Raw genomic sequence first — 14,519 nt, forward strand, 5'->3', positions numbered from 1 at the left:
AGGGATTGGTAGGACGCCTTTACGTTCTGGTAACACCCTTCCACTGTGTAGATTGATTACATTGGCATATTCTGTAGAGTGCATGATAGCCTTGCCCTTATGTTGTTCATTCCTTGTAGGAGTAGAAGAAGCCAGTTTGGTCTCCATAGTCTCAATCTTAGAATTCAGAGTTTCAAACTTAGTATGGAGGTCACTGTATGTGTTGTCCATCCTTTTGCTCATCTCAGCAAACTTCTTTGCATTCTTAATCTGCCCATTTGTTGCATCATATCTCTCAAATCTGGTTTTTGGCCTTGGTTGGTCCGAAACCCCGGAGGGGGACATAATTGAGGCTGGAACCCACTGTGTTGCTGCTTGGGTGCATAGTTGTTTTGTTGTTGGGGCTGTTGAGGTGGGTAGACTTGATCTTGAGGATTGGATACATTGGTGCTTTTATAGGAAAAGTTGTTGTTCTTAAACTGATTGTATCCTTTGAACCCTCCTTGATTCTGCATGTAGCAAATCTCAGCAAATTCTCTCTCCCCATCTTGAACTGGAACCTCTTCTTCACCAAGAAAATGAATGTTCTTTTGTTGGCTTAGTAGAATCTTGTCCAACTTCTCATGAACAACCTTCAACTCCTTCTTATACTTTTTATCTTGATCATTGGAGACAAACCTTACTGTTCTGTCATAGTCTTCATTATAATTCCCATCATATTGTGCTAGGTTCTCCACTAGCTCCCATCCTTCTTCTACATTCTTGTTGAGGAAATTGCCATTGGAGGCTGTGTCCAAAAGCATCTTTATCTTAGGTAGAACCCCTCTATATAAGGTGCTGAGCAGAGACTCATTGTTGAATCCATGGTATGGACATTGAGTTTGGAAGCCCTTGAATATCTCCCATGCCTCACAAAAGCTTTCATTGTTCTTTTGTGCAAAACCAGAGATCTCATTCCTCAACCTTGCTGTTCTAGAATTAGAGAAGAATTTAGCTAGGAAGGCCTTCTTGCAAGCATCCCATGTAATGATAGCACCAGTTGGAAGTGTCTTCTCCTAGAGATGAGCCTTGTCTCCAAGTGAGAAGGGAAACTATCTGAGCTTGAAATTGTCTTCACTTACACCATTGATCTTGGTTAGGCTACAGAGCCTATCAAATTCATCAAGGTGGTCAAGAGGATCATCCATTGGCAGACCATGAAACTTTTTTGACTGAATCATTGTGATAAGCCCACTTTTTATTTCAAAGTTATTATTAGCAACTGCAGGAGGGACTATTCCTGCTCTTTGTGTGTGAGTGTTTAGGGCATCTCCAGCTCCTATTTGCCTTGGTCTTTGCATAGGTGGATCCATCAGTAGCTGATTCTCTTGTTCCTGAAGGATTCTTGTTCTCTGCTGTCTCAGGTCTCTTGGTAGGCGGTTGATATGATCAAGGTACCTTTGAAGATTCTGATTACCCTTGGATCTTGTTTGCATCAAATGACTCGATCTCTGATGTGAACTGACACTCGGTCGAGCACTGGCTCGAGTTAAAGGTCGACCTGACTGAGACAAGTATGCCTTTTTAATCCGGGTGGTGGCTCGATCAGGTACTCGATCGTGCAGGCGATAGAGTTGTAGGTCGAGTTGGTACCTGAGATTCAAAACAACCAAGCAAATGAAGAATCTTAATCAGTAGTGATCAAAAGAACAATAGTACTTAATCTTCGACTTGTATAAATCCTAAATGTCACAAACAAACACTAAAATGGCAACAGCGCCAAATTGAAACATATTGTTTTATTTGGGGGTTGTGTTGAATGTGAATGATGATAGAGATGATGAATGAACAGGTGGATGCAAGGTGTTTCAATTAACCCTTATGTTGTTGTAGCATAAAGGATGTCAATCCATAATTAGTGTGATGCAAGCAATCAGGATATGAATACTTATCTAAGTCTAGCCAAATGTGATGAATGTTTTTAACTAACAACCTAATGATAATGATAAGATGCAGTAAGTAAAGCTACTAAGACAAGGTACTAAATGCAAAGTAAACAGTGGAAACAAAGCAGTAATGATACTAAACAAAAACAGGAACTAAACTACTGCAAGACAAGAGACAAGATCAAACAGAAATGATGTGAATGAAACAGGAAATGAAACAAGTAAATGCAGAACATAAACAAGAACATTGGATGATGCTCGAGCAAGCACTCGATCGGATGCTCGATCGAGTGGGTGGTCGAGTTACTTAGTACGAAGAACAGAGACAGAACAACAATCAGAACAGAGCAAAACGAAAGTAAATCAAACAGAAAGCGAATAGTAATACTCAAATAAGGAAATCAATAAACAATGAAAGGTCTTAAGGATAGATTCATGGGCTGGGCTCAAGCTATGGTTATGTAAACTGATCAACAAACCTCAATCAACAGTGAGCTATCTCTAGACAATGATCTTCTAATACTTGTTAATTCATTCTCATGCCAATAACAATCAAGCTTAGATACTCTTAGACCTAGTTCTCACTAGTTATTACATATAAAAGCAGGCATTAAACAACCAGATCATCAATATCAAAAATCACTTTAAACATCTAATCTCTTAGCATGTTTCATGACAATCTCTAGCATTAGCCTTATCTAACAACTTAGACATTGGTGTGATGCTAAGAAGCTTAAGATCTATCCTTACCCTCTCAGTATAAGAATAGCATAGAGCATATCTAATCTAGAAGAGATGTATAACAATAAAGCTTGATCAATCTAAACACCCATAACCTTTATCCAGCCTAATCCATCCTTAAGTTCTCTACACACTACTCACAATCACTAAACATGATGAACAAAATCATAAACCCAGAAATCAATTAAACTTGCATGATTAGAAAGATTAGACAAAGATCTACAATATTAAAGAAGAAATCAAACTCAAATTCTCAATACTTTGGAAGTTATGGAACCAACAAGTATCAAAGATTTCTTGAGACAATACAACAATGGCTAATGATCTAAAGAAAAGAAAAACAAAAAGTAGATAATTCCCAAAAGGGTAAATACTAGGTCTAGATATTATTTCTCTAAAAAGTGCTCTCTTTTGCGGCCATGAGGTACAATGAGTTTATATAGGAGAGAGGGAAATCCCTAAAATGGCTAGAAGACAAAATAGGCAGGCGGCTCGTTCAACTCGACCAGGTGCTCGGTCGAGTGCTTGGTCAAGTGACCTCTTCTTCTGTTTCTTCCATCCGGTCGGGTCCTTCTCCGCACACGGTCGAGTGTGATGGTCGAGTGGACTTCTGGATCTTGATTATTCTGCTCTAGATCCCTTGTCTTCTTCACTTGATAGCTACAATCCTCCTCAGCACTCTTCCATGCTCTTTAGGATCCAAAATCACTTGTTTATGCTAAAAACTATGCAAATGCAATACAATTCTACACTAATGCATAAACAGTCCTAAAGCTACTCAATAATGGCCAAATTAGATAGTAAATCAACCAAAACATGTGAATGTACTAAGGTAAAACAAGGTGAAATATATGAACATCAAAGCCGTAACTGTGTTTAGCAGCTCAGGTGGGACATGCTTCATGGTACCATGATGCTGACATGCCTCACATTTTGCAGCAAACGCCTAGCAATCAGCGACCATCGTTTGCCAATAGTGATCGTCTTTCTTAATCTTTAATTCTAAGGCCCGACCTTCAGAGTGATTTCCACTTTCACACTCGTGTGCTTCCATCATTTTAGACAGGTAAGAAGGACTTCAGAAGAGCTACGTCAAAATAGATCTCCACCGAGGAGGACATAATGTGCGCAATAGGCTTTTTACTGTCGCGCTAGCCAACGATTTACTGGAACCTCATCGTCGCTGATGTAGAGTTTTATTTCGGTCTGCCAACCCTCTAGGGGCATTGTTATATCAGCCGAGTAATCAACTCCATCGTTGACTTCCAATGGCACAATATGGAAACTCAATGATTTTGATTGGGATGGTTCTCCTCAGGATTAGTGCATGTTGCTAAAGTTGCAAGGTCAACGGCTGGCGCATTCTCACTTCGCGGACTTCATTAGCGAGAAGGAGGCGAATTGGCCAGATATGGCCTGAACTAATTGCGGGTATGCTCCCATCCGCTCATTTTTTTGCCTCGAACTCGCTGTTGAACTGACTGCCTACCAGCTGGGAATCGCAGAAAACCTGAAGATGGTTTACCTTGAGTCCTTTCGCCATTCACAAGTTGGCCAGTACAGCCTAATATTCGGTTTCATTGTTGGATGCCTTAAAACCAAGATTTAGTGACTTCTCGAGGAATTCTCCAGTCGGAGACCGACAAATAAGCCCCACACCAGATCCTTGGTGGGACGATGACCCAACGATATAAAGTATCTATTTTTCTTCTCTTGGCGTTTCTACTTCAGATTGGCTCGACGATGAAATCCGCCAAGACTTGTGACTTAAGGATAGGTTGGGAGCGATACTCGATGTAAGGACTCAAGGGGATTATGCATGACAATTTGGAGTGGCTGATTGGTGTATAAGACGACCGAGTGTGAATGGAAGTATGGTCTAAGTTTTTCTCGCGGCGACCACAATGGCTAAGACCAGCTTCTCCAAGGTCTCTTATCTGGTTTCGACATCTCTAAGAGCTTTTCTGGTATAGAAAACTGGTTTTTGATCTCCGCGTTTGTCTCTAACTAAAATTCCAATTACTGTCGAAATGGAAACAGATACGAAGAGTTATAGTGTCTGCTTTTCCTCAGGTTTGACTAGTAGGGATGACTAGTCAAATATGTCTTAAGTTCTTAAAAGGCGACCTTGCATTTATCATCCCAGTGAAAATCATTATTTCCGCAAAGAAGCTAGTAGAAACAGAGGCATTTATCAGTCAACTGTGCGATGAACCGATTTAACACAGCGATCTGAACTGTCAAGCGTTGTACCTCACATTTGTTATTTGGAGATGGGAGCCCCAATACTGCTTTGATCTCCTTTGGATTGGCTTCGATTCCTCTTTCAGTCACGATGTACCCCAAGAACTTGCCCGAGGTAACACTGAATGTGCACTCTGTCGGGTTTAACTTCATCTGAAAGCGATCCAGTATGTCAAAACATTCGTTTAAAAGCCGAACGTGTTGCTACGCAATTAGTGACTCTACCAGCATGTCATCGATATAGACATCCTTTGTCCAACCTAGCAGATTGGCAAAGATTGTGTTGACCAGCTATTGATAAGGGGCTCATGCATTCTATAGTTCGAATGGCATGACCTTGTCGCAGTAAGTCCCTCTGTCAGTTATAATCACGGTCTTTTTATGATCTGATTATACCTCGAAAAGTGTCCATAAACGACAACAGCTGACTACCGGCATTAGCCACATCCTGTACCGCCTTTGCCTGATCTGGTCCTGTGACGCCAGAGTCGATTATGACCATATCTTTAGTTGACCAGGCAAATGTGGAAGATCTGGCTTTCACGAAGGCAATTAGTTCAATTTTAATGTTGTCCTCAAGTTCGGCACCAATTCCAACCGTATGGGATGGATATGTGTCATCAATGTTAACCTGGATGATCCGGCACCCCTAAAAACTTTATCAGTTCGCGTTTCGGCCTATGAAGATACGACGTGTGATCTCCACTCTGTAATTGCTATGCCTCATCCCGCTGTCTCTTCTTTTTCTTGATAACGAAGCAAGTCCGTGCAATCTTCTAATCTACATATAAGGTATAGATGTCGGTCGCCCTCAAAAAATTGATGCGAAGGTGGTACGTGAAAGGAATTGTCCGCATTGTGTATATCCAGGGAGATCGTAGGATAGCATTGTAGATCAGAGATGCATCTATCACTACGAATTTGGTCTTTCTGCTTATTTTGCAAGCATGCACCTGCAACTTGACGTTGCCCATCGACATCTTTGTGATTCCTTCATATCCGGTTAAGGTCCGAGTTTTGGGTCTGACTTGACCCGTCGTGATACCCATCTTTTCCAACGTTCAAAAGAAAATCACGTTAACCGTGCTCCAAGTGTCAACCAAAACTCTTTTGACATCGAACTCCCCCGTTGTTACTTCGACAACCAAGGGATTATTTTGACGGGATCGTTGCTAAGTGGCTGATCCTCTGGGAAAGAGTTGCCTTGCCCACTTCTTAAGAGCCCGAACTGAATTTTTCTAGTCGTCGGGTTGGTTGATGGTCATGGTGATTTTGTCACGAGGCAGAGAGTTGATGCGCTCGGGCCTGGGAGGTCATTCTCCCAAATTGGAATTTCCTGATGCCCTAGAGGAGGTGGACTTCGCCTATCATCCTCTAAACCGCGATAACTTCTGTTGTCGTTGCGTCGATCGTTGTTGCGGTATTTGCGTTCATTGTTACATGATCCCCTATCCATATTAGGTCTCCCTAGTCGGCCAACGTTATTCCGCCTTCCTCCGCAAAATTCCTATGGTCGATAAATGGCCTCTGCTTCGCTAGATATATATTTGTCAAACAAGACGTTCGACGAGTGTTTTAACGTGGCAGTCGCATGTTCAGGGACTTGATGAAAGTTGCAAAATAGTTGTATTACCCATCCGCTTTAGAGATCGAATGAACCGCACCTTGCTTGGCATCCCTTGGATCATAATGCTTTCATGATTCATGGTAATCATCCTGACTCCTTCCTTCGTGGTGATCGGTCGTGTATCTCTTAGAACCTGGTCAGAAAGTGGTGTAGAGATTCGTCGGTGTCATGGGTCATCTCCCAAAGATCAGAGCTGGAATCTCCGGGCTAGATGAAAATCCGATAGTGTCACAGGAAAGTTGCCAACAGCTGAGTGAAATTGTCGATGGAGTTAGCCTCGAGTCTGGAAAACCAGGTCAGTGCTCTACGCGATAAGCTTTCTACGAATAGCTGGCAATATCCAACATCCTTCTGTTCTTCAGTGAAGTGATCTTTGGCCATTATCGCCATGAACGACGTCATGAACTGCATTGGATCCTTCTTTCCTTTGTAGATTAGAAGCTTCAGCTTGAAGTGTGAGACTGTTGCTCGCATGATTCATTGAGTGAAAGGGGTCTGTTGTGTTTCCTCAAACATTCTGTCGATCTTGGAAGCCAAATCGATAGCTCGGTGAAGTAGGGATTCCATGTCCCCAAGCTTGGAATGGATCCCCTCTAGTTTGTGGTGAGGACCTGCGGCTGTCACCACGATTGGATTAGCAATAGGAATTTCGTAAGTATGTCACAGTTGTCTTGTGGTGGATCGAGTTCCTGAGGCTAGCTGTGATGGGTTTGTTTCGCTGCCGGGCTCGTTAATTATGACTAGAGGGTCAGCAAATTCAAAGCAGCAGATGAGATCGCCCATCCTGGAACTTCTTTGTTGTAAGGTGACCTGCTGAGGCGGAGGGGGTGTCTGGTTCGTGATTACGTCCAACCGCCGGTTCTTTGGTCATCGTTCTGAACACTAGTTGGAAGTCATCTAGTGAGACGACTTGTGGGGGTTGTGTGGTTCCCGTAGCAAGGGGTTGTAAGCCCCTAGGCTGTTGTTCGCCTACATGTTCTGCATCTTGGGTGGTTATCCCCGTCACGCCTACCTGAATGCGTGGGGCGGGTTGATCGTTGGTAGGGTTTGTCGACGTGCTCTGGTTACGGCGGTTGTAAATGACTGTTGGCCGAACGGATGGGACGTCGCCTTCATCGGCGAGTCTATCTCAAGGTTTTCAAGGCCCCAAACAATTAGGCTCTCGTCGGTAGGTGGTTGAGTCATCGTTGCACCGAGAAGGAACATTGAAGGAGCTTTGAGTTTTGTGTAAGAGAGAAGTATTTTACAACTTGTCGTCCCCATAAATGACGCAAATTGTAAAAATTGAGTTTCTCACAATGAACTTGTTTAAGGGGAAAACAAATTCACTGAAGATCTATCTCAAAAAACTGGATTGAAGCATGAAAATATTGAGAAATTAAGATGTCTTGAAGAAGAAGTTAGGTTTTCTCAAGAACAATGTTGAACTATGGTTTTTGTATTAATTGCTGGATGTCATTACATGGGAGAGGAATCCTCCTATTTATATGAATTCCTAAGTTACAAGATAAGACTATTTTTTTGAAATCCCGAAATGAATATTAGTTAAATTTCCCTTTTCGATGATCAAGTCGACATCGGAAGCGGTCTAAGAAATCGGTAGATTAAAGGGCTTCTGCTTTCGGGCTGTTTAGTCAGCCCAAAAGAGAAATCCTCGGTTTAGTTGCTTTTCGGAAGTGATCAGTTTACCTCTGCTTTAGGTCTCGTGGGTGCTAAATCTCGCACCACATAGCCCATTCAAAGTTGAGATCCACTACCACCACTGTATTTCAATATTTGGGCATTTTTTGCTCTTTACAAGAATACAACAGGAAAGAACACATAGTCCTAAAAGATTACAGTCCCAAACGATCCTAGATTATCAAAGATTTAGGCCACCAAATCAAATCTCCACCGTTCAAATCTTAAATAAACAAGTGAGGAACAATTCTACAAAAAAAATTAGCTCAAATAGAGAAGAACTCAACGTTTGATCTACCAAACACCAACGGTAAATACTGTAGAAACATCTGGACATTCTAGACATGATCAGCCATGTTAAAACTCATATTTCTCACAAAAAAAACCATTAAAACCGAACCTCCACCGTTGAATCTGAACACAACCAATTCATGAAACTATATTCTAAAAATACGGAGCTGTCATAACCATTAGACTTGTCAAAATCATTTTATATATACAGATTGGTCCCAGTTAGTGTTGTAGGGCCAAAGCAACTGTTTCTAAAATGACCAACAATGAGCTAGGAAAAGACATTCTTTTAACAAAACTGGACTTGTTGCATCTTTGGGTTTCCACAATTAATTCCCAATAAACATGTTTCAGCCAACCTTAAAAGTGTGTTTTAATCTTCTCTGACCCGTTTCCTCGATGCTGAAGGAGATTCAGCTTGTTCCACTGTTCGTGTGTCAAGACTGAATTCGACTTCTGCAGATGTGTCGTTGCATTGCTTAAGTGATGCTTCTGAGCAAGAGCTCGTGTTTTCTTGTATCTTTTGTTGTTTCTCAAACATCATCTGTAGGTATCGGCCCTGTTTTTCAATCTGTAACTGCAGCGTCCGTTGGATCTGGCATATAAAGTACACAGCATCAGACAATATTCATAATCTCTACGACGACTTCTCTTTCAACGCTAGATATAAGGCACAGAAGAGTTCTTTTAGCAGTTACCTCGAGCTGCTCATGAAGACGTTTCTGAACTTCCATTTGTAACCTTAGAGCTTGTGTAATCTCAACGCTCCTGGAAAAGAAATAGTAACAAAGTAAACTAACACGTAATAACTGTTTAACCCTATTAGGATTAAAATTCTAAACAGCATGAAGAAAAATTCCTGGTTTGTTCTGCAGTCAGGAAACTGAAATTTCTTACGTTTTCATGTCAAGAGATTTGATATCTTCGATAGATGTCAACTTCTTCTCTTGAGGTTCTCCTGTGGAAGAAAAAGAAAAAATTTATACAAAGATTTGTTCCCCTTTGTAAGGTGTTTGTTTGCCATGGAGACTTTTAGCATTTTCTAGAGAGTGACCAACTTTTTGGAGGCCTATGTGGCTTATAGCTCAGCAAAAGTCCAGAAATACTATGTTAAAGTATATGAAGTCCTTACCTGCAACTTCTGAAGTCTCTGGTTTATACCTTGCCGTTCTGTATTTCTGTAGAACATAAAGATGATACAAAAAATCAGAATGGGCTAAGGTTAGAAGAGAAAAAGCATGAGATGCATAAACTAAAAAATATATGGGTTTGAACAAACCTGCAAATGGCTTTTTACATGATAAATGGTCAAGCCAGGGTTATTCAAGAGCTTCAAAACAGCCTTAGGGGTGGCTCCTACGGTGAAAATTATAAAAGTCAGGAGAAGAGTAAGTTCCACTGTTTCCAGTTGAACGGCCTTGAGCTAATTATTTTCAGGAACGAGAGAAGAAGAAAGCATACGCACGGTCACTACCACCGAGCTGATTAACAGCTTCAACGAATGCCTCGTGAAGTTCTGGTGTCCAACGCATGCGTTGTTTAGATGTTGCTACGCTAGATGATGCGTTTCTCCCAATAAGCTGCTCCTCAGACAAAACCATCTGATGCTGCTGGTTAGCTTTTATATCTTGCCTTGGTACATCAGAAAATGGTATCGGTATCTGTTACAAATTATGCAAAACACTGATTAAATGACATATGGACAAACATAGAGATCATATATGGCTACAGATTGTGAACCTCTGAATTTTGATTGTGGGAACGTGGATCTCCAAGAAAATCAGACCAATTTGGCTCTGAACCATCATCAACAGAAATCAGCTGATCTGCCCAATCTTGCCATTCGCTTTTCTTGTGGAGTTCCACGGATGAGTCCACCCTTACACCGCTACTTTCCTCTGCTTGTAGATGTTGAACAGGAACATGATCAGAGAAATCAAAGAACTCCTGAAGTGGATCTGTGAACTCTTGAGGCTGATGATGATTGATCAGTGAGGAGGATTGTGCTTCCAAAGTGCAGTCCTGCATAGCCAATCTGTCTCTTGGCACGGTGGAAACAGGTGGCTGGGTTTGTGAATTCCTTCCATGAGGTGACACTGCTGAAACATTGCAGAATCCGGAGGAAGAAGAAAACAAATACCCTCCAGAATTGCCGCCAGACACTGACTGACAGGGTCCAGGGTTATTCATCAGTTCCTGCCCTGATACCCAGAAAGAGTTAGGAAACTTGCGGTATCTGTCTTCTACAGTAGGATGAAGAGCTGAAAAAGATGAAGACATAGTGGTTGAATATCCGAAATCATTAGCCAGAGTCATAGTAACCTAACTCAGAAGGCAAATAGCTTTGCAATGAAGGAAACTTTGACGCACGAATAACAACGAGACATGAGACTCACAATACGCAAGTTTATATACAGAATATAACTTTCTTTATACAAGAGGAGATGAACCATTGAATCAATTCCCTTTCCATTAATTCGGATACTATCTTTTTCCCCAGTCAGAAAAGAAAAAAAAAAAAAATCTCTTAAGAATATTCCAAATTTTTTTGTTTTGCTTTATTTAGATCACAAACTCTTAGCTCTCAGCCGCTTCTCTACCTCATTTTCTCTACCCCTTTTTTCAAAGAATTCTCCTTTAATCATCAACAAATACAACAAAACGAAGAGATAAAAAAAGATCTGTTCTTTTTAAACCTGAAACTTAAAACCTGTTTCAGCTATAGAGCAATATCGAATGAACATGATTGGAGAACATCTACATAAGGATACTGAAAGGACATTACATAAGATATGGAATCAATACTCAAGGAATGAAATTTACGTCCACTTTGGCAAAGTTAAATATGGCTTTTGATGAAGCCATAGAGACGTGTAAAAGAAGAAGCCACCATGAACATAAATAACTCCATCAATATTGAAGAAAAAAACCTCTAAAACAAAAGTTCACACTATGGCGAATCTTTCAATTACTGAAACAAACTCAGAATCAAATTCCAAAAAAAAAAAAAAACTAATATCTGGGTTTTAACATAGACCTTCTCTTCTTTAGGTAATAACAAAGTCAACCATGAAAAAATCCACAAACAACAAAAATTGGTAAATTTGATAACTTTACTTATCACTTCATTTCAAAATCACGGAGAAAGTTAGAGAGATTGATAAAATAACGATTAGAGAAACTAGTTATTCAGATTGTTTCCAAAGCAGTGAATTTTGTAATCAAATAACACAGAAAGCAAACCCAACTAATCAGCTAATCCAGTCCTTAATTAAAAGTTTAGACTAAAACCCAGATTAAGAATGAGAAAACCCCAATCAAAGACCAAAACTAAAAAGTAAATTGAATCGCCGAAAAGAATCTTACCTGACTCAGAGAACACAAGGGCCCTGATGATGATGAGTGAATGAATGATCAAATATCGCTTTTTAACGTTTTTTTAGTATTTGTTTTCTCGATTTCACCAAAAATATAAAAATAATCTCTTCTTTTTTTTTGTTTTTCCCCCTAAACCATGAGATTGAAGAAGAGATGTATTTTGTTGGCTTGTCCTTCTTACGTTTTTGTTGTTTCCAGCATTTTTTTTTTTTTTGGGTTTATTTTTACCGTTGGATTCCCACTTGTTTTATCTATCAACGGTTTGGTTTACGTGGAGTACTGAAATGATTTTCACTATGTTGTAGAAGATCACTGGTGGAGCAATTTTAATGGCTGTTTTGCTTCCTTTTATTTTTTTTGGAGTTTCCTGAATTTAATATTGGTCAAATGCTTCCCTAGGTTTTCCTACCAAAAAAAAAAAAAGTTTTCCTAAGTTTTATAATATAGGATGTTTTAAAGAATTTTTTTGTTTCATAAAATGTTTTCAAGTTTTTATATTATTTTTAAATTAATTTAAAATTTTTTATTATGCAGTCTTATTTATGAGTGTTTGAACTTTTTTAAAGTAGTCACTTATTAAGCTGTGTGCTTTCACTTAAAACATCTTATATTCTGAAACAAAGATAGTATAATATATATATATATATACATATATATATTTTTTAGTTTTGTCACATGTACAAAAAAGGATAAAATAGGCTATTTTATCTTGAAAAATCAGTTTTCGTATAAAGGAAGTATTTTTGGGGAAATGACACATAAAACTGGTCGAAACAGGATATTCCGGTAAAAAAGGGTTAACAATTTGTGAAAGGTAAGGTTAGAATTAATTAGGAGTGTTTTGATTCGTCAAAAGAAGACCAAGTGGCTCATTCTCACACAAAAAAACAGGATAGAGGTTGGTGAGGCTGTGCCATGTGTTATTTGGTGAGCTGCCATGTGTTATCTTAAGAAGTGGATAAGTATTGTTAATTTGGAATGACAAGCTTTATATAATAAGAAGAAATCTATAACTTATCTAAGATTCATATATTTTCGTGGTTATAAGTTATAAATTTTTTATTTTTATTTTACTAGATAATTTTAAAACTTGCAAATGATGTGGGTCCTAATCTAGTAATTAAAATAAAAAAAATAAAAGTTACAAAAGTAAAAACAAAAAACAAAGGCTAAGTCCCAAACAAATTTGAAGCCCATTACCAAAATAAGAAAATTATCTAAACAATCTCTTCAAATTAAAACATTACATAACATTTGCCAAAAAACAAGACATTGCAAAACAATTCAGGCTGCTGAGATCGATTGAACATGAATCCATATCGGCTAAGATATTGAGAATGAACTAAATGAGATCTCAGAAGAAGATGATATTTCTCATATAAGATTTTAGTACTTGGTCCCGACAAAAAAAATATATATTATATTCATATTACTTAGTTTAATACGAAAATCTAAAATTAGAATATGTCTCTAAGTATTTACAGTTTTTTTTTTGTAATAAAGGACTGTTTCCTCCATTTTAGCATTTTATCAACACCTAAATTTGATCCATTTTAATAATAAAAGGTTATAGTGAAAATAACTTATAAATACAATTCATAATTAAAAAAACAATGTCACCACTTTATATATATAGAAGTGTTGATTATTTATATACTAGATAGTAACCTATGCTGTAGCACGGGACAAAATATTTTTATATAAATTTTAAATTTATAAAGTGATTAAGAATTATATTAACCCAACCGCTATAGCATATGTACGTTATTTATTATGTCAATTAAAAAAATTTAAGCTTAGACGTATTTACTTATCCCGTTTCATCTCGTCTAGTCTCATCTCGTCTTGACTCGTCTCATCCCGTATCCATCATAATTTATTTTGTCTTATGTTCGTTCTAGTTTAAATAATTATCCGTTAAACAATGTTTACTGAAAGAGATTGGGTAAAAAATTTAGATGGGATACCAAAGTTCTCTGTTGATATTTTTTTCTTAGTTAGCTGAAAGTATACAAAAATATAATTTTCAAAACTATATAATTGCTTTCAAAAATACCAAAATTTTCAAAGTGGTCATTCGAAAGTGGTTAATTACCTATCACAAAATCAATCCTTATCCAAATTAGTGAAAGCTTGAAATTTGAATTTATCTACCTATATTTTTTATTTATTACTTTTCTCTAAAATTTATGTCCTTTTTTCAAAAAATATCGTTCAATATATTGTTTTTCATTATTTAAATTACCTGTTTCAGTTTATATAAATTTATTTTTTGTCTTAATACCATAAATAGACTGGACTTTTTCTCAAAATTTAATTATTGTTTTTTTAAGTATATGTACTTAATTAGTAAATTAAATTACTTCAAAAACACTGGTAAAACATATATTCAATCAAATATACTATTTTAGGTCGTAAATTTTTTATTATATAATATTAGTATTTTCCATAAAAATTAGTTAGCCACTCTTTTAGGATGTTGTCAATATTTTGGTGTATATGTATCATACCACCACCCCTACCAAAAATAAACACTATCATCATCTTCAACACATTGAAAATATATCAATTTTTGCAATCCATCAATACTAATCAAGCACATTCCCTGTTTGTTGAAAATGTTAAAGTCATTTTGTTACGGGTGTTAAATCTCG

General features: G+C 38.1%; 1 protein-coding gene across 2 annotated transcripts; it reads right to left on the minus strand.

The window, feature by feature from the left end:
* LOC104707138 (protein PHR1-LIKE 1) lies at positions 8,646-12,001 on the minus strand. 2 transcript variants are annotated; one of them, XM_010423415.2, is made up of 8 exons: positions 11,854-12,001; positions 10,228-10,748; positions 9,953-10,148; positions 9,767-9,843; positions 9,620-9,665; positions 9,385-9,445; positions 9,186-9,255; positions 8,646-9,082 (listed from the first exon to the last, which is right to left on the minus strand). In XM_010423415.2, the coding sequence occupies exons 2-8, from the start codon at positions 10,675-10,677 to the stop codon at positions 8,861-8,863; spliced, it is 1,122 nt and encodes a 373-aa protein (XP_010421717.1). In that variant the 5' UTR covers positions 10,678-10,748; positions 11,854-12,001; the 3' UTR covers positions 8,646-8,860. The 2 variants fall into 2 exon arrangements, with proteins under 2 accessions (XP_010421717.1, XP_010421716.1); XM_010423414.2 differs by lacking the exon at positions 11,854-12,001 and having other exon boundaries at positions 10,228-11,831.

This window comes from Camelina sativa, chromosome 8 (genome assembly GCF_000633955.1).
Source record: "Camelina sativa cultivar DH55 chromosome 8, Cs, whole genome shotgun sequence".
In the NCBI taxonomy this organism is placed as follows: Eukaryota; Viridiplantae; Streptophyta; class Magnoliopsida; order Brassicales; family Brassicaceae; genus Camelina; species Camelina sativa.